Source organism: Mastigoproctus giganteus, chromosome 14, assembly GCF_048544385.1.
Source record: "Mastigoproctus giganteus isolate SK-2022 chromosome 14, ASM4854438v1, whole genome shotgun sequence".
In the NCBI taxonomy this organism is placed as follows: domain Eukaryota; kingdom Metazoa; phylum Arthropoda; class Arachnida; order Uropygi; family Thelyphonidae; genus Mastigoproctus; species Mastigoproctus giganteus.
Genome location: NC_143588.1, coordinates 8941689 through 8963413, shown reverse-complemented (window position 1 = coordinate 8963413; position 21725 = coordinate 8941689). Strand labels below are relative to the sequence as shown.

Below are 21725 nucleotides of genomic sequence, written 5' to 3'. Positions count from 1 at the left end.
ATGAATTTCAGGTATTGTTCAAAGCATCAAAGGCAGATATTATTAGAATATCAGAGACATGGTGTCACACAGATATAAGGAATGCATAACTGAATTTGGGGAGTACAACGTCTACAAAAAGGATAGACAGGATAGGAAGGGAGGAGGGGTTACACTATTAGTTAAGAAACACATAAAATCCAAGGAAGTGAAGCCAGTCAACATCGCTGGACAGTTCAGTGTCGGTCTGGTGTGACATAAGCATTGGGAGATCAAAATTGAGGGTAGGAGTGTGTTATAGGCCTAATGACTCTGATGAGTACATTAAGAAACTGTACAGGGAAAAAGAGTGGGCCAGTAAATCAGAGAGTCTTATAATGGGGGATTTTAATTTCCCACATTTGACTGAAATTTGTGGGTTGGTCACTCACACACACAAACAAGGCTTTTGTGGATTTATTCGATACATCAGCATGTTCGGGAGACAACTAGAGGAAGTAATACTCGACTGATTATCGGTAATCATTCTTCATGCATTAAGAATCTGCAGATAAAGGAACCACTAGGCAGCAGTGATCACAGTGTGCTGAAGTGGGATTTACTCAAAGAGGTAACTACCATCAGGGGTAAAGGGAAGGGTTATTGCTTTCGTAAAGGCGACTACGATAACTCAGACAGTATTTAAATTCTATACAGTGGGACCAACTGATGATGTTACCAACGGTAAATTCAAAATGGGAAGCATTCAAATAATTTATCTTGTAAGCTACTAGGCTTTACATACCAACTAAGAAATACTATTCATGGTTTAGGCCTAAATGGAGGTCAGATGAACTAATGAGACATATGGCAGAGAAAAAAAATGCATGGCATACATACATATAAATTAATGGGTGACATGGAAGCCTATGATAGATATAAGTTGGTCTTTAACCAAGTTCACAGATCACAAAGGAGATTAGGCAGGCAAAGGCAGATTATAAGAAATCCTTGACAAATTATGCAAAGAAAAACAGAGTTGTCTGCCTAAGTAAACTCTAGAAAGAAAGGAATGAATCTTTTTTTTTTTTTTTTGGTAGTTGTTGGCGCATCGGATTTGGTAGTTCTATGGCCATAATGCACCTCCCAAGGTTTTTGCAGTACTTTGATCCAAGCCCGAGGCAGGATTCGAACCCGCGACCTTTGAGTTGCCAGGCAGGCACTTTTGCATTAGCATTAGTAGAGGCATTTGATGCAAGAAAGCAAGCTTATGCAGCATCAGCCAAAAAATAAAAAAATATAAAATAACCACTTCCACTTCACCCCTCTGTTCGTTCGAATTACCTGTCCAGCTGAGCCTTAAACTTATTTAGTCTATCAACTTCCACGACAAGGGATGGAAGTCTGTTCCACCAACCAACCACCCGCTGGCTGAAGGCAAATTTCCTCACGTCTATCCTACATCCGTCTTTCCTCAATTTGAATTTATACCCTCTCAGGTGATTACTCTGAGCAAGAGGAAGAATCCCATCAGCATTGAGCATGCTCAAACCACTCAAGGATTTATAAACCTCTATCAGATCACCTCGCTGGTGCCTAGTCTCCAGACACTGTAATTTTCAAAACTTAAGCCTTTCTTCGAAAGAGCACCCCTTTGTTCCATTCACTAATCTTGTTGCCCTTCTCTGTACTCGTTCCAGCATCTCTACATCTTTCTTGAAATGAGGCCTCCAGACCTGTATACAGTACTCTAGGTGTGGCCTGACCATTGCCTTATACAAGGGAATAATCACCTCCTTATCCCTGCAAGAAAAATTCCTATATATCATCGACAATACACCATGAGCTACTCTTGCAGCCTGTCTGCACTGCTCAGAAAACTTCATATCTGCTTGCACAACCACCCCCAGGTCCCTTTCATTCTCTACCACTGTCAGTGTAGTACCACAGAGTTGATACGTTGCTCTGGGGTTGCTGTTTCCCAAATGTAATACTTTACATTGTCAATGTTAAACTTCATTTGCCACCTCTCAGCCCATCTGCTCAACCTTTCCAGATCCTGTTGCAGTAGCATAGTGTCAGTAGTGTCCTTGACAACCCTGCCAACCTTCGTATCGTCTGCAAACTTGGACATTAAGCTTGATATACCATCATCAATATCATTTATAAATACAGAAAACAATAATGGACCCAATGCTGCACCCTGAGGGACTCCACTAATAACATTAGTCCATGATGAGCAGTGTCCATTAATTACCACTCTCTGTCTTCTCCCCGTCAACCACCCCTTTATCCATAGCACCAATTTGCCTCCAATGCCACACTGCTCCAATTTGTGCAGCAGTCTTCCATGTGCAACAGTATCAAAAGCCTTTCTAAGATCCAAGTATATAATATCAAAGTTATTCCCTGCATCCAGTTCTTTTGTGACTGCATCATAGTATCCAATCAAATTGGTCAGGCAAGACTTCCTTAACAAAACCATGCTGTGTCCGAGCTATAACTGAAGTCTTGTCTAGATGATCCTGCAGTGCTTCTTTAACCAGTGCCACCATTAATTTTCCGGGAACAGAAGTTAAACTAACAGGTCTATAATTACTTGTGTCGCCCTTTGATCCTCCTTTGTGAATTGGGGCCACAATTGCACATCTTCAGTCCATCGGTACTTCCCCTGAGTCCAAGGAAGCTCTCATAATTATGGCTAAGGGTTTGCCTACTTCCTTTGCTGCCTCCTTTAATATAACTGGATAGATCCCATCCACCCCAGGTGCCTTTCTTGTATTTATCTTCAACAATTTCTCCTCCACTTTACTCTCAGTTACTACATGATTCTCTAGCTTACAGCCAGAGTTGAATACACCTCTGGCATTCCCCTCGCTGAATAACTCCTCATGTGTGAATGTCGATGCAAAATATTCATTTAGTTTGTTAGCTACCTGAGGAGGCTCATCAACAGTTGACCCATCGATATCAAGTGGACCACTCTGATTCATCCCCTTCCTTCTAGAGTTTACATAAGTAAAGAACTCTTTGCTGTTTTTCTTTGCATCCCTTGCCAAAGATTTCTCGTAATCTGCCTTCGCCTGCCTAACCTCCTTTGTAACTTGGTTACAGATCAACTTGTATCTATCATAGGCTTCTGTGTCACGTGTTAATTTGTATGTATCCCATGCATTTTTTTTCTCTGCCATATGTCTCATTAGTTCTTCTGACATCCACTTAGGCCTAAACCTTGAACAATATTTTTTAGTTGGTATGTAAAGTCTAGTAGCTTCCAAGATAAGTTCTTCGAATGCTTCCCATTTTGAATTTGCTGTTGGTAACCAAATCAGTTGGTCCCCCTGTATAGAATTTAAATACTGTCTCAGTCCATCGTAGTCGCCTTTACGAAAGCAATAACCCTTCCCTTTACCCCTAATGGTAGTTACCTCTGAGTAAATCCCACTTCAGCACACTGTGATCACTGCCACCTAGTGGTTCATTTACCTGCAGATTCTTAATGCATGAAGAATCACTACTGATAATCAAATCATGAGCATTACTCCCTCTAGTTGCCTCCCGAACATGCTGATGTAGAAAACAATCATCCAATAAATCCACAAAAGGCTTGCTAGTGTGTGAGTGACCAGCCCCCAAATTCCAGTCAACATCTGGGAAATTAAAACCCCCATTATAAGACTCTCTGATTTACTGGCCCACTCTATTTCCCTGTACAGTTTCTTATTATACTCGATTTGGTAGTTGTTGGCGCATCGGCTTCTGTGGCCATATTGCACCTCCCAAGGTTTTTGCAGTACTTTGATCCAAGCCCGAGGCGGGAATCGAACCCGCGACCTTTGGGTTGCCGGGCAGGTACTTTACCCACTCGGCTAGCCCGGCCGGCTCTTATTATACTCATCAGAGTCATTAGGCCTATAGCACACTCCTACTCTCAATTTGGATCTCCCAATGCTTATGTCACACCAAACTGACTCGACACTGCAATGTCCAGCAATGTCAACTGGCTTCACTTCCTTGGATTTTATGTATTTCTTAACTAATAGCATAACCCCTCCTCCCTTCCTATCCTGTCTATCATTTCTATAGACATTGTACTCCCCAAATTCCAGTTCTGCATTCCTTATATCTGTGTCACGCCACATCTCTGAAATCCCCACAATATCTGCCTTTGATGTTTTGAGCAATACCTCAAATTAATCAAATTTTATTTACTAAACTCGTAGCATTGGTGTACACGCAAGTATACATGCACCTGTTCTTTTTCTTAGCTACCTTAACACAACCCATGTGTTTACTTGAACCCCAATGATTCCCAGCAGTCTCTGAAATATCCTGCATCTTATTTTCCAGGCTGCAGCTCATTCCAATAGAAGCAGTGCAAGAATCACTTTCACCTCTACCAGTGGCTACTGTTAATCTATTAGTCCTTGTATCCCCCCAATCTAGGAGTTTTCCGACCCACCTAACACAGCCTTGATAGCATCAGCAAACATTCTTGCACCCTTTCTATTTAAATGTATCCCATCCCTGTAGAAGCAGTCTCTCCTGTTAACAAGTACAGACCAGGCTGAAAAAAATTCTACCCCTTGAACCTTGCCCAATTTTTCCAGGGCCGAATTGATCGACAGGGCTCTCATCATATACTCCCTCCTATCGTGTCTGGGCAGAATTGCAGACACTTTCAAATTCAACCCTAATTCACGGCTTTTTTTCAACAGTGACCTGTACTTGTTAAGTAATTCTTTACCTACCCGGCTAGCCCGGTCGGCAGGAATGAATAGGATTGTTCCACTGGATATTGATGGTTCAACTGTTGATGATCCTGCTCAGGTGGCTAACAAACTAAATGAGTATTTTGCATCTACATTCACCCATGAGGAGTTATTCAGGGAGGGGAATGCCAGAAGTGAGTTAAACTCTGGAAGTAAGCTAGATGATTTTGTAATAACTGAGAGGAAAGTTGAGAAGAAATTCTTGAAGATAAACATAAAAAAGGCACCCGGGGTGGACGGGATCTATCCAGTTATATTAAAGGAGGCAGCAAAGGAAGTAAGCAAACCCTTAGCCATAATTATGAGAGCTTCTTTGGACTCAGGAGAGGTACCCTTGGACTGGAGATGTACAAATGTGACCCCAATTCACAAAGGAGGATCAAAAGGTTACACAAGTAATTATAAACCTGTTAGTTTAACTTCTGTTCCAGGAAAATTAATGGAGGCACTGGTTAAAGAAGCACTGCAGGATCATCTAGACAAGACTTCAATTATAGTTCGGACACAGCATGGTTTTGTTAAGGGAAAGTCTTGCCTGACCTTATTTAATTGGATACTATGATGTGGTCACAAAGGAACTGGATGCAGGGAATAACTTTGATATCATATATTTGGATCTTAGAAATGCTTTTGATACTGTTGCACATGGAAGACTGCTGCACAAATTGGAGCAGTGTGGCACTGGAGGCAAATTGCTGCTATGGATAAAGGAATGGTTGAGTGGGAGAAGACAGAGAATGGTAATCAATGGACCACTGCTCATCATGGACAAATGTTATTAGTGGAATCCCTCAGGGTTCAGTGTTGGGTCCATTGTTGTTTTCTGTATTTATAAATGATATTGATCATGGTTATTGTTATTTGTTATTTGGTTTTTTTTTAGGAGCATTAGCAACTAAGGCTATATTGCTCCAAGAATATGCGGTGGTCATTCCCTGACCTTTCTGCATCCTCCGTATTTAGTGGTGACGGTCTCGTACACCGGTCTAATCAAGAAGCGTGTGCTATGCACTGCTGCTCCTTCCCAACTGGCTACGGAGGCGCCCATTGATGATGGTATATCAAGCTTAATGTCCAAGTTTGCAGACGATACGAAGGTTGGCATGGTTGTTAAGGACAGTAATGACAGTACGCTGCTGCAACAGGATCTATAAAAGTTGAGCAGATGGGCTGAGAGGTAGCAAATGAAGTTTAACCTTGACAAATGTAAAGTACTACATATGGGAAGCAGCAACCCCAGAGTGACATTTCAACTCTGTGGTAACACACTCACAGTGGTAGAGAAAGAAAAGGACCTGGGGGTAATTGTGGAAGCAGATATGAAATTTTCTGAGCAGTGCAGACGGTCTGCAAAAATAGCTCATAGTGTATTGTCAATGATATACAGGAATTTTTCTAGCAGGGATAAGGAGGTGATTATCCCCTTGTATAAGGTGATAATCACCTCCTTAAGTACAGTACCTTGAGTACTGTATACAGGTCTGGAAGCCTCATTTTAAAAGGATGTAGAGCTGTTGGAACGAGCATAGAGAAGAAAACAACAAGATTAGTGAATGGATCAAAGGGTTGCTCTTATGAAGAAAGGCTTAAATTTTGCAAATTACATTGTCTGGAGACTAGGCACTTGCAAGGTGATCTGATTGAGGTGTGTAAAGCCTTGAATGGTTTGAGCATGCTCAATACTGACTGGAATTCTAGCTCTTGCTCAGAATAATCATCTGAGAGGGCATAAATTCAAATTGAGGAAAAACAGATGTAGGATAGATGTGAGGAAGTTTGCCTTTAGCTAGCGGGTAGTTGGTTGGTCGAACAGACTTCCATTCTTTGTTGTGGACGTTGATAGCCTAAATAAATATAAGGCTGAGCTGGACAGGTATTTGGAATGAACGGAGGGGTGAAATGGGACCTTTTTTTTTTTTTTTTTGGCTGATCCTGCATATGCTTGCTTTCTTGCATCATATGCCTCTACAAATGCTAATAATAGATCTCCTGTAGGAGAACAGGTGATAGCTGCAATAATGAAGAAGCATACCGGTGTTTGTAGGTTTTCAGTAGATGTTAAATTGGATTTTATTCGAGTGAGTAAGCATGAAATTTAGAAAATTTAATGACTTTGTATCCGTATTCTCCTTTTCCAATGTAAATTTGAGTCTAAAGTGAATATTATTAAACGAATGTAAAATGTTTTGGATAGTACTACTATCAGTAAATAACTAGAACATCGTCTAAATACCTCCCATAGTATGCGATACGGGGTTGAAAAGGCGTCAAATGTATAAGCTCAATCGTTGAGAGATATACCTCCGATATGAAGCCACTCAAGCTCAATCCCATTGGCAAACCTAAAATTTGTTTGTATACTTTGTCTCGAAAGGTGATATTGTTGGCCTGAACTATATTACCTTTATGTCCCATATGTTGAACAGTGGCACAAACAACTTAACAGATTCTTTAAAGATACCAAATTTAAAATTGTGGCCAGGCCAATACAGAAACTACACACTATACTGAAAAATCGCTCAGTCCTTTCCTCGTTCGCAACACAAATAAATGAGCTGGTGTACAATTTTTACAGTGATTGCAACTCGTCATATCAAGATTCTACACATTTTCCACTGAATTTGTGTTAATCAACACGCAACCTCAGTTCGCGCTTCTCATTCAGCGGCGTCAAAATAACATAATTTTTTATTTAAAAAATTTTAAGTAAAAAACATAATTTTTTATTTAACAAGGCCAAAATACTTAGTGTCCAATGTAAATCTAAAACTGTCGAAATTAAATTAGATGCGAATTCTGTTAATGTTCGTCAGCCATTTCTAATCTCTGATTTGTGGGCTTTTACATGCATGCACCAAGACAAATCATCCCTATTTAAGTGTCATTGCTCACCCCTATTTGGTAATTTTCGTTCCTGTGATCACGACGTACGGTCGAAAAGTGTTGTCAGCTTAAGGAAGGAAAATCGTTTTGCAATTTTTTTCATTAAATTCCTTTTAATTAATTGCGTTAGATTGATTTTTTAATTGTGTTAGGTTGATTTTTTAATTTTGTTCAATTGATTTTTAATTTTTTTTTTACTGTAATGTAAGATTTTCGATTTTTTCACTTTAATTGCTGGAGAATATCATACGGAAGTGTTCTACGTATTATATTGAGGTTAACTTCTCTTATTATTTTACAAATGAAAATAGTATCATATATTAAAATTTTTGCAAAATGCTTTTGCTAAATGAAATGGTCAAGATTTCAATTTCCTATTACCTACCAAATTACCAAAGCATTCTCACTTCACAAATACTAGACTTGTGATTATCTGAGGTAGGCAGAAAATAAATTCTCATATAAGCAAAACCCAGGATAAACCACAAAATGAAAGAGAATCTTGTGTGACAAAAACAATTTATTTACATAAATTTGTTTTTGTCACACAAGTTCACACACGTTCATATTTATAAAAATATATTATAGTGTGCAAAGATTTAACATATACATTTTAACACATACACACACAATTGAGTGAAAAAAATAAAACTAAAATTTGCTTTTCCTTTGACTGGCTTTCCTATGAATTCATAGGAAAGCCAGTCAAAGAATAGTGTTTTCATTTTAACATATTTTACACAAACTTAAAAAAAAAAAAAAAAAAAACTGAGGAAAAAAATGTTAAAATTAACTGTATAATACTAACCACAGGGTTAACCTGCAATAAAAAGAAACAATTTCAGCTGTCAATTCACCTTCCCAACTCCACACTGCCTTTCCTTATACTCTGTACACTCCCACATATATGCTTTACAGTTATTTCTTTAATAAGTAACTTTTCTATTACCATTTATTTGTAATACAGGCAGGTCCCGCTTTAAGAGTTCTAGGGTTTACGTTTTTTTTTTTTTTTTTCACGTATTAAACATCAACGAAATCAAAAATATGAACATTAATTGCAATAAATAAATGCTAAATGTGCATAAATAAGGCATTTCACACAACTCACGTAGCTATATAACAGTCTACTGTGTGTGTGTGCGCACACGCGCGCACAGTAGACTGTACTGTATTGTATTATTCAGGTAGACCAGAGCTTCTAAGTGACTCAACATAAAGCAGCTACTAATGCTGACGTTAACAAAGAATGGTTGTGTTGCTCTTCATTTTCACTGTCTTGTCTCGTTTCAAATTTATCCCTCTTATTAATACTGTACAGTATGCCAAAGCTAAGTAATGCTACGGAAAATGATGTTAATAAAAAGAAACAGCGAAGAGGAATAATACTGGAAACAAAATATTAGATCATAAGCAAACATGCAGCCGGAATGACTGTTTAAAGATCTTTGTGCAAAATGCTATTGTGAAATTTATAAAGAAAAGAGAAGGGTAAAAATTCAGATTTTGGGTACCTCTCCATACTTCAACTAAAAATCAGGAAGAAGGCAATGACTGGCAGGTGGCACTCCCTGTTTCCCCCCACCACCCTGTCCTCCGAGGTTTACATGCCTAGGGTGTTTATCCCCCCCCCCTTTTGCCAGTTTTTAAATCAGGAACTCGTTTGCCCGATTTTAAAACAGCAGGATGGGGGGGATAAACAACCTACCTAAGCTAAGCACACCCCTCGACGACACAAAACAATCAGAAACAAAATGCAATCACAATAATCACCCAATCACAGAACTCGACCGTACAATTATTCCATTCTAAAACTACACCTACTGCGCAGAGACAAGTGGTACCCAAATAATAGATTTTAGCCAAGAGAAGACTCTTGAAGCACTTCTGAAGAAGACGATTTAATAGATTTTAGCTAACAGAAGACTTTTAGAAACAAGCAACTCGAAGCATTTGTGAAGGAGAAGCCAATTCCTTCTGCTTCCAACAAACTAAAGAGTGCCGAGCCAACAACAAGTGATGAATGATCAACAAATGAGGAACCATCAACGAGTGTGCATTTAGTCAATGATGATAATGACAAATAAACATTCTTTAACGTTTTTAAGACATAAATAATTTCTTTATTATAATTTGCTTGATTTCATTTCTTTGGATAAATAAATCACTGTTTAAGCATAAACTATTATTTTGTTGACCTTTACTTAACATTACTATGGTAAAATTTCACTGTTCAGATATTGATGATGGTATATCAAGCTTAATGTCCAAGTTTGCAGACGATATGAAGGTTAACAGGGTTGTTAAGGACACTAATGACAGTATGCTGCTGCAAAAAGATCTAAAAAAGTTGAGCAGATGGGCAGAGAGGTGGCAAATAAAGTTTAACATTGACAAATGTAAAGTGCTACATATGGGAAGCAGTAACCTCAGAGTGACGTATCAACTCTGTGGTATTACACCATTGACAGTGGTAGAGAACGAAAAGGACCTGGGGGGGTAACTCTGCAGAGGCGCCTCCGTAGCCAGGTGGGAAGGAGCAGCAGTGCGTGCGTAACTCTGCAGGCAGATATGAAGTTTTCTGAGAGTGCAGACGGTCTGCAAGAGTAGCTCATAGTGTCTTGTCAATGATATACAGGAATATTTCTACCAGGGATAAGGAGGTGATTATCCCCTTGTATAAGTCAATGGTCAGACCACACCTTGAGTACTGTATACAGGTCTGGAGGCCTCATTTTAAGGATAGAGCTGTTGTAACGAGTACAGAGAAGGGCAACAAAGATTAGTGAATGGAACAAAGGGTTGTTCCTACAAAGAAAGGCTAAAGTTTTGTAAATTACAGTGTCTGGAGACTAGGCACCTACGAAGTGATCTGATTTAGGTGTATAAGGCCTGGAATGGTTTGAGCATGCTCAATGCTGATGGGATTCTTCCTCTTGCTCAGAATAATCGCCTGAGAGGGTATAAATTCAAATTAGGGAAAGACAGTTGTCGGATAGATTTGCAGAAGTTTGCCTTTTTTTTTTTTTTTGGCTGCTGCTGTATAAGCTTGCTTTCTTGCATCAAAAGCCTTTAATAATGCTAAGATTTTGATACCATTGCACATAAAAGGCTGCTGTACAAATTGGAGCAGTGTGGCATTAACAGAAGTTGTTGCTATTTATAAAGAAATGGCTGGTTCAGAGAAGACAGAGTGGCAATCAGTGGACATTGCTCCTCATGGAGTAGTGTTATTAGTGGAGTCCCCTAGGGTTCAGTGTTGGACTTGTTGTTTCTATACAGGGTGTTTAAAAAGTGATGGTCAATAATTTAAAGGTGAACTGTACAGACTACAATATACAAAAAAGCCTAGTAAACATAGGTTCTTAAGTGAATCGTTTTTGAGATATTGCACATTTCTAGTTGGGATCCACCACAAGGTGAACTGTACAGTACAGAGTTGGGATCCACCACTGACTTGTTTGTTTAGGTTATGCTCATTCTCTCCCTTTCCCTTCTCTCAATGCTCTGAGATGTAGCAGGCACACTAGTACTTGTCAAAGGATAGTCAACATGGAAAAAGGTTACAGCAACGAAGAGTATGCGGACATGCACTTCATGTATGGTAAAGCCAACGGCAGTGCACTAGAGGCCGCACGTTTGTACCAAGAAGCATTTCCCCACTGAAGGCAGCCTAACAGGTGCACATTCATCAAAGTACATCAACACCTTAGAGAACATGGGCACTTCGCACATGAAGTACGAGCAGGTAGACCCAGAAGTATAACACCTGATGTTGATGAAAGGGTATTAGAAAGAATAGAACAAAATCCAGAAATTTCAACAAGGAGAGTTGCTCTGCAAGAGAGTGTACTGAGTCATAGCAGCGTGTGGCAAATTTTACATCACCAATTACTGTACCCCTACCATATCCAGGGTGAACAAGGTCTCAGCAATAGACTACCCTCCCAGAGCAAACTTCTGCCAGTGGATGCTACAACAGTGTGTCCTGAACCCCCAAATTTTAAACAATATTTTGTTCATTGACGAAGCTGGGTTTACTCGTGAAGGTATTTTTAATTTTCATAACTGTCACGTTTGGTTGGACGAAAATCCTAATGCAATTCACGACATCAGTAACATTTCTCGTTGACTGTCTGGGCAGGACTACTAGGAGACCATCTAATTCTAAATGCACTTTCTGCCAAACAGGTAAACAGGACAGCTGTACCTTCAGTTCCTGCAGAATGTTCTTCCAGTCCTCTTTAATGATGATAATGTTCTACTTCAGCAATGCCAGAACACGTGGTTTATGCATGATGGTGCACTAGCACATTTTGCTCGAGTTGTGACTCGGTATCTAAGTTGAAGGAATGGTCAACAGTGGATAGGTAGAGGTGGGTCTGTAAGGTGGCCTACCAGACTTAAAAATCCTATGGATTTTTGTATTTGTAAATTAAAATCAAAATTAAAATTTTAAAATCCTATGGATTTTGCTTAAAAGCTTGGTGTACACTTCTGACATTAACACAGTTGAGGAATTGCAGCATCAGGTTGAAGGAGCCTATCAGCAAATCAGAAATGATCCAGGAATGCCTGAGAGGATTCGCAACTCGATGCAGAGAAAACTACAAAGCTGCATACGGATGCAAGGACAGCATTTTGAATACCTTTTGTAACATCCTGTAACATCTGTAAAATCCTGTGGTGTTGAAACCAAAAATTAAAAATGTATTATCTTATGTTTAATAAAACCACCCTTAGCAAAGGATTCACAGCTTTTTGGTAAACTAGTGCTCCCATAGTCAGTGGCAGATCTTAACAGAAAATGTGCATTATCTCGAAAACAGTTCATTTGCGGCCCGATGTTCACTGGGACTTTTTTGCTTATTTTAGTTTGTACTTTTCACCTTTAAATTATTGACCATCATTTTTGAAACACCCTGTATTTATCAATGATATTGATGAAAGCATACCAGGCTTAATGTCCATGTTTGCAGATGATACAATGGGTGGCATGGTGGTTAATGGCAGTATGCTACTGCAACAGGATCTAGAAAAGTTAGGCAGATAAGCTGAAAAATGGCAATTGAAGTTGAACATTTACAAATGCAAAGTACTGCATGTGAGTAGCAGTAACCCCAGAGTAACGTACCAACTGTGTGGTACTACACTGAGGATAGTGGAAAATGAAAAAAGAACTGAGGATAATTATGCAGTGATATATGAAGTTTTCTTAGCAATGCAGACAGGCTGCCAGATCAGCTCATGGAGTTTTGTCAATGATATACAGGAATTTTGCTAGCAGGGAAAAGGAGGTGATTATCCCATTGAGTACTGCATACAGGTCTGTAGGCCTCATTTTAGAAAGGATATGGAGTTGCTGGAACAAGTACAGAGAAGAGCAATGAGATTGGCGAGCGGAACATGGGGTGCTCTTACCAAGAAAGGCTTCAATTCTGCAAATTAGTGTTTGGAGACTAGGCACCTGCAAGGTGATCCGACTGAGATGTTTAGTCTTTAAATGGGTTGAGCAAGCTCAGTGCTAATGGGATTCTTCCCCTTGCTTAGAGATTACACACTTGCGTGGGCATAAATTCAAAGTGAGTAAGGATGGTTACATAAATGATGTGCAGAAATCTACCTTTAGCCAGCGAGTGACTGACTGCTAAAATAAACTTCCATCTGTCGTTGTGGAATAAATTCTGTTTATTAGCTCTGATAATTACAAGCTTGCCCAGGGACAACTAATGACACAGTTATAAGGGCTTACATTATTAGTATTAGTATTAGTAACGGCCGTATGGTGCAAGAAAGCCTATGGCTTATGCTGCACCAGCCAAAAAAAAAAAAAAAATCCGAACAAAACAATGATAAAAACAAAAATTAAATAAATAAATAAATAATAATAATTAATAAATAAATAAAAAAAATAAAATGAAATTAAAAATTAAATAAAAAGAAAATTAATCCTATCATCCTATGCGCTTCCCTTACCCGAAAGTACTATCCAGATGACCTTTGAATTTCCCCAAACTGTCGGCCTCTACCACCCATGAAGGCAACTTATTCCAGTAATTTATAACTCGCTGGCTAAAATAAAACTTCCTGCAGTCCAATCTAAACATTTCCCCGCGTAACTTGAATTTATGTCCCCTAGTTCTAGCATCATTTATAATCTTGAAAATTTTGTCCTCATTCATTTTACTGATGCCTCTCAGAGCCTTAAACACCTCAATCAAATCTCCCCTAAGGTGTCTAGTTTCCAAACTCTGCAACCCACATATTCGAAGTCTTTCTTCATACGGACGCCCTTTTGCCGATCTCACCAGGTGAGTTACCCTTCTTTGCACCCTTTCAAGAAGCTCGATGTCTTTCTTTAGGTGCGGTCTCCATACTTGAACACAGTATTCCAAATGTGGTCTAACATAGGCCTTATATAATGGGATTATCACGTCCCTATCTCTACTTGCAAAAGTTCGATAGATCATCGATAGGACACCATGGGCCTTCCTTGCAACCTGTTTACAATGCTCAGAGAATTTCATGTCTGACCGTATCGTAACACCCAAGTCCCTTTCCTCCAGTACTGGGTTTAGTTGAACTCCACCAAGTGAATAAGTTATTTTGGGATTACTGTTTCCCAGGTGTAATACCTTACACTTTGTTGGATTAAAGCACAGCTGCCATTTTTCTGACCATTCTTGAAGTCTATCTAGGTCTCTCTGAAGAAGCTCAGCTTGACAGTGATCATTAACTACTCTACCAATTTTAACATCATCTGCAAATTTAGACATCACGCCCTCTATCCCTTCATCAATGTCGTTTATGAAAATTAAAAACAACAGTGGTCCTAATACTGATCCTTGGGGAACCCCACTTCTTACATCAACCCAATCTGAGGAATAGCCATTTATCACAACCCTCTGCCTCCTGCCCTGAAGCCATCCTTCTATCCATCTAAGAATTTTTCCAGTGATTCCAACCTGTTCCAGCTTATAAAGCAACCGCTCATGTGGGACTGAGTCAAAAGCTTTGCTGAAATCTAAATAAACAATGTCGAAATTATTCCCTAAATCCAGCTCGTGAGTGACCCTTTCGAAATAGCGAACCAGATTTGTTAAACATGATTTTCCCTTTACAAAACCATGCTGAGTATCCTTGAGAATTTCAATTCGATCCAAATGATCCTGAATTCCACCCTTGATCAATGCCTCCATGATTTTCCCTACTACTGAAGTCAGACTGACAGGTCGATAATTTCCCACTTCACTTTTAGAGCCACCCTTATGTATGGGAGATACATTTGCACTTTTCCAATCCAAGGGAATCTCCCCAGAGTCTAGTGATGCTCGCATAACCAGCCTCAGTGGTTCAATGCACTCGCTTGCCGCCTCTCTCAAGATTATAGGGTATATTCCATCAACTCCAGGAGCCTTACTAGTCTGTAGGCTTGAAAGTTTTTTCATTAAATAATATTGCGAAATTTCAATATCATTAATTACATATTTTTTAACTTCGCTCCCACAATTTCCCATTGCCACAAAAGGCTTTTCATTTGTAAATATCGATGCAAAATAACTGTTGAGTTCATCTGCAACGGCAGCTGGTGTATTTATTACTATCCCCTTTCCCTTACGTAAAGGTCCGATCTGGTTTGTCCTGCTCTTCTTGGCATTTATATATGTGAAGAATTCTTTATCCCCCCTCTTTGCTCTGTTTGCTAGTGATTTCTCATAAACTGCCTTTGCCTGTCGAACCTTTTCTGTGGCTCTATTACACATCACCTTGTAGCTGTTATAGGCTTCAGTACTTTTTATTGCTCTGTAACGTTTCCATGCCACCTTTTTCTGCTCAAGTAATGTGGCAACTTCACTATTCATCCAACTTGGAACCCTTCTCGTGGAGTATTTTTTTAATGGTATATACGCATTCAAGGCATCGGTGATTAATGTTTTAAAAGCGTACCACAGTTCAAATGTATTCATTCTCTGCGCGATATCTACCCAGTTAATAGAGGCCATGTAGTACCTTAAGGCATCGTAATTTCCTTTTCTGAAATTAAAACCCATTCCTTTGCCTTTTACTTCTGCTATCTCTCTCGTCATCATCCACCGTAGAACTCCGTGATCACTTCCTGCTACTGGTTCCTCTACTGTCAGCCCTGTTATGTCATCTGATTCATGTGTGATGATGAGGTCTAGGATATTCTTTTCTCTAGTACTTTCCCTGACATGTTGATACAAATAACAGTCATCTAGTTGATTTAAAAATTTTGTTCCCCATGTCGAGTTTCCTTCCCATTTACTCCAATCAATTAGAGGCAAATTGAAATCACCCATAATAAGGCATTGACGCTTACTTGCCCATTCCATTTGCATGTAGAGGCTTTTGTCATAGTCTTCACAATCACCTGGTCTGTAGATTACGCCTACTCGCATTGTACCTTTGTTTCCAACTATCTCACACCATACAGACTCTATACTAGCATGTGAAATGTCTGAATCTGGGAAAGCTATCGTCGCACTCAGGCTGCTTCTGATAAGAAGCATTACCCCACCACCCCTTCTATCTACTCTATCCTTCCTAAATACATTATACAAGCCGTACTGAAACTCATCATCCCCAATTTCCGGGTGGCACGTCTCTGTAAGCCCTATTATGTCCGCGTTACTTGTTTTAACCAGCAGTTCGAATTCGCTCATTTTATTGACGACACTTCTAACGTTACTGTATAAACAATTAAGATTTACTGTTCTTGTATATTTAACAACCCTAACACAACCCTTGAAGTTTTTTAGGCTCTCTTCCCTGATATTAGCTACCTGCTCAGGTGAAACGTCTTTGCCCCCAGAACATCTAGATAATACGTCCAGTTGGAGTAACAGATAAGAACTCTTAAGGTATGTGCAAGAGTTACATTGACCAATATTATCAGATAAACGCGTGTCAGTATTACCCACATCCCCCCTAACTAGCAGTTTCCCTGAGCCTTTAAGGTATCCTCAATAATACTGGCAAAAACTTTTGCACCACCTTTGTTTAAGTGTATCCTGTCTCTACAAAACAAATTCCTTCTACCTACAAGTGTGGGCCATGCTGATAGAAATTTACCCCCTAAAGCCTTGCAGATTCCTTCAAGTCTTGAGTTAATCCACAAGGCTCTTAACATATAATCCCTCCTATCGTGTCTGGGCAGAATTGCAGACACATAGACATTATGGCCTAGCTCGCGACATTTCCTCAGCATGGTCCTGTATTTTTCCAACAAATCGTCAGATCGTGTACGTTTAATATCGTTTGTCCCCACATGAATAATAATATTTTCTTTACCCCCTTTAAAATCTGACAGTCTGTTGGTGACATCATCAATAGTTGCTCCCGGAAGACATACCCTGGTTCTGCTCCACCTATCTTTATTACAAAAAATATTCCCCGTTTCCCTGACAATGGAGTCTCCTAATAAAACAATGTCCTTTCTAACCAGGGTAGTTTGCACTTGGTTTTTCTGTTTTGAGGCTCGAATCGGGTGTGCATCACTTGGTAGATTGCTGGAGTTTTGAGTCCCTGACGAGCTCCCAGAAGCATTATTTTCGAGGGCAAGCACTTGTTTTTTCAGGGACTCAAATTGTTCCATCAGTGCACCAAATTGTAATTTAAGATCGGTGCACTCCTTACATCGATCACAAAGAAAAGAATCCCCAGGTGAGGTAGGATTAGTCACCAGGTCGACCTTGGAAAACATTCCACAGGTTCCACAACGGATTAAATCATGACTCACCCGTAAATCGCCATCTGCTATTTCCGTGTGACTCACGATACCCTGTGACGTGTTTAAGGCAGATCTCGTAACAACCATTATAAAATTAAATAAATATCAATGAAAGTAACTTTAAAAAATTATATCTATAATATTATTAAAATCAAACAGTTACAGGAAAACCTATAACAAAATAATCCAACAATATTTAAATAAATCAAATATTTAAAAGCACTATCCAAAAGTAAACCACTTAACTGAGGAGCCCTGTCTAAGCGCGTCCACTCACCTCGAATGCCAACGTACTAATGAGAACGTTGAGAGAATTATATGAGAACAAACATTTGGAATAAAGTATAACTCATAGAAAAACAAATAAATTAATAACATGTGAAATGGCTAATACATAATACTGCAGATGTTAACATTGCTGATGCAATCAACATAGTTCCTGCGCATATAAAGCTGGATGATGGTATGTGGAGCCAATTGCTGTTGAGTCAGACTACCAGATAATTTGTTCATTGCTGTGGCATTATGGCCTTTGGAAGTAGTTATTCCAGTGGTTCTTCTTCAGATCTATTATTGTAGATTTGAATTTGAGATTTTCATAGAGGAAACGTACAGTGTTGGTTACCAGGAGTGTTTTGCGAGACAGCAGAATCTGGCCCGGCAAGGTTTGTCAGTAGAACGCTAGGTTTAGCACTACTACGTGGGACAAAGTGATTAGGCTTAGAGGTTTGAAGAATAGGTGAAATGGGAAGTTTTTTTTTTGTTTTTTTTTTTTTGCCAATGCTGTATAAGTTTGCTTTCTGGCATCATATGCCTATACTAATGCTAATTTAAACAAGAATAGGAAAAATTATTAAAACAGGCAGATGAAGTGGATAACCTTTTTGGATGGTGATCTAAAAACTTGCACCTCTTGGCCAGTACTGATGTCAAGAATAACAGTTTATTTCATTTCATCAGCACAAAAATACACTGTGAACTGAATACACAGGGGCTCACATCTGGTGAATATGGGCTTGGCACACCCAGGATCCTGAGCTGGATATTATCATTCTTCTCTTTCTTGGTGGTTCCCTTCTACTTGTGACTGACACACACACTCACTCACTCTCTCAGGGTAACCCAGAAATTTTTTTTGGCTGGTGCAGCATAAGCCTCAGGATTCCTTGCACTATATGTCTAGTAGTAGTAGTAGTAGTAATAATAATAATAATAACAACATGCTTTGCTATGATGAATAAAAAGGAATAAAAATTAAGTTTTACACAGTGATCACATGAGACCTAAATTATCAACACAGAAACTATATGGTCAGTTGTAAGATACACATTTCCATAATGCATCAATAATGACAGAATTGTGATATGTCCAAAAAACTGAGCATTTTTGAAGAGGCAGTCTTCTTGAAGAGAAACAGACAGCATTTATGTGTTTCCTCTCCACCTGCTCACTGTTGAATCATTTAGATTATTCAGTCTTTTACTTTATAATGTGTACTTTCTTGCCAGTCTTAGGCATACTTTAGTGTTTCCCGACAGATAGCTGCGAAAAAAAAAAAAGAACTGTATGGATCACATAAAACACAGAGATAGCAGTAAAATAAAATATTATGAAATATTGATAAGTATTTTCTTTGTAAATTAAATTTATACTTTGGATATGAACAGAGACAATGATGATAAATTCTTCTACATGCATGAAGTATAATATGATACTTCTAAAATGATGGATTGCAATTTTTTTTCCCGTTGAATTCCAGTATCTGGGTGCCCCTTGCCTTTGCATTGTGGGAATGCGCATAGAATGGAGTGCTTGTACAATCGAGTTCTGCGATTACTATGAGTGTGTAATTTGTCTTTCTGATTGTATGTAGATTCCCTTCGGATTTGGAGGGAAAATGCAAAATTATTATTTGCATTATCGTTCTTGTTAGGTGTCACCAGATATTTTTCTGTGCTGCCAGTGATGTTATTCATTTGCTTAAGTATGTTGTTTATTAATCACCAATATGTTGCTCTTGGATATTTTTCTCTGCTGTGATTTTGGGAAAGATGCAAGCAAAAAAGCTGTCGTTGAACACTGCTCATGTGAAGAGTTTTCTTTGTATTGAAGTTACCGTTGTTTAGTGAAAACAAGTTAGGTTTTTCGGGAAGTATTCAAGCAAAAAAACGATTTTTTTTTTAAATTTGCATTTCACAGTTGAAAGGTTTCAGCACATAGCTGTTAACCACTCACTTCACTTCAGAAAGGCTGAAACCAGTGCTAACACCAAAGTATAGAGGGTTTGTGGTATTAAACGGCTAGTGCCATCAAGAACAGTCAATGGTGGGTTCGACTCCTACCTCGCAGAGTTGTAAGCACTCTTTCAGCAGTGATATTAGTATTGCTTTTATCAGTGGAATTTGTGAAGTATACCAGCCAGCACGTGAGGACTGATGGGATGGGTTTTCTTTGTATTGAGGTAGTCATTTTTGTTTAGTGACAAAAGGGTATGTTTTTAGACAACTTTGGGAAGGATTCAAAAAATGGAGTTCTTTTTAAAAATTGGTATTTATTTTCAGCTATTTTAGTTTTTATTTATTTAGGCTGCGACGTATTGGGATGTCATGACTTTGCCGTGTCACATGCGGATGAGGAGAAAGTAGTGAGTGGCATTTGCCAAACATTGCCTTCTTTCTGCCTTTTGTCGAAGGAAGAGTACCCACGATCTGGATGTTCCACCGGTTTTTTTTTTTTTTTTTTTTTTACATTTAGGTGGTTGCATTATAAAGGTTCCGAAACAGACCTAAAAAATGAATGACGACATTCGTAAATATTACCTACACATTATGTACCATGAAGCCATAAATAGACAAAATATCGTGTTATTCATGAAAATCTACCTTATTTATTAGAAAGTAAAAATTTAAAATAACAAAACACATAGAGTACATATAGAAAATTGATACAGAAAATACATTAATATCACAACAATTTATTAGTTTCTCAAACCAACCGAAGACCGTGAAAGATGAGATTGGTAAGATATTACTCTGTCCTTTCATGATTAAAATAAACAGACGAATATCTATCTGTCGGATTTTAATATGGATAATTTATCGACTGGCGTCGACAATTTTTTCTGAAATTCATGTGGGCCGTGCAAATGACAAAAAAAAAAAAAAAACATATGAAACATTTTCTCAAAAATACATACTTTGATTTTCCAACGGCGCTGTCTCCTAGACATATGATCTTTACCCGGAAATTCCCGTCAGAATCAGGTGATGAATAATCTAAATCAGCTGAATCCCCATTTGGACTACCTGAAGCCATTTCACTGAGAGGTATTTTTGCACTGGCATGCATCCTGATTTTCACCACACTTGGTCTGCCGCAAATGATGGCTAATCAATAAATTGCGCGCGAAATGTTCCAGAAATATCTATCCAATGGTATCCTTTCACAGCAGATTCGATTTATTGCTGAACTTTTCCTCTAAATGATAACTTGAAGACATCCTGCATGTGCATATTCACGCATGAAATTCTAGTTGTTTCTTAATTACCTCTTGTACCTTCTCAACCAAAATCACACTGCAGACACACACATCTTGGCCAATAACAAAAGCGTCTCTAGGTAACGCGTTAGAAACAAACTATTCAGGCTGAAAATTTCGAAATTAATTTATTAAACTGCCTAATAGAAGATTCTTATAATATGGCAATAGCGAAAATGACTGATTATTGTTAGCATATCTCTTCGTGAAACGAGCAATTCGTATGCATCTAGTCACAGAGTAGAAACATAATTCTTATGTAACATATGTAAGAATTATGTTAAGTAACATAATTCTTATGTTACTTCTCTGTGCAACTAGTAAACCAACACACTTCAACAGTAGTTGCGGCGTGATTGTATGGCACAATAGAAAACTGCCATAGGCACTTCAAGAACTGAAACCAGGTTCTAAAAAAAAAAAAATTATACTCCGAAAAATACCTACGTGCTTGGAGAAGTTTTCATTACAACCATTTTTAGCAGTTAATATAACTGTCAAAAAACCACTTATTTATCAATTCGATTTGCATTTTTTTGTGGAAGAGTACGGAACGGTCAACACCCCCTAAATTGAATCGACCCTTCACATACGTGATCCATTAATTAAGACCAGTGTACCACGTAATTTGGGTTTAACATATACAGTATATAAAAAACATATATATGTTTTAAATTTATATATTTATTTCATTATAAAGGATACATCTTTATCATTGTGTTCAAAAACCACAGCGATAGTATTTACATATGCCAACTGATCATTCTATTTACAATTCCAAAATAAAAAAAAAATACAAAAAAGCTCACATTATAAAAGATAA

The 21725-nt window shown here is 38.5% G+C and overlaps 1 protein-coding gene across 1 annotated transcript in view; it reads right to left on the bottom strand.

Annotated features, from left to right (window-relative positions):
* The window catches only part of LOC150074972 (rab-like protein 2A), a 209424-nt gene extending 188490 nt beyond the window's left edge, over positions 1–20934 (bottom strand). Inside the window, exon 1 of the mRNA XM_090388715.1 lies at positions 20561–20934. Within this exon, the coding sequence (XP_090244841.1) occupies positions 20561–20712 (152 nt within the window). The 5' untranslated portion in view covers positions 20713–20934. The remainder of the gene's footprint in view (positions 1–20560) is intronic.
* Positions 20935–21725: the final 791 nt, after the last annotated feature.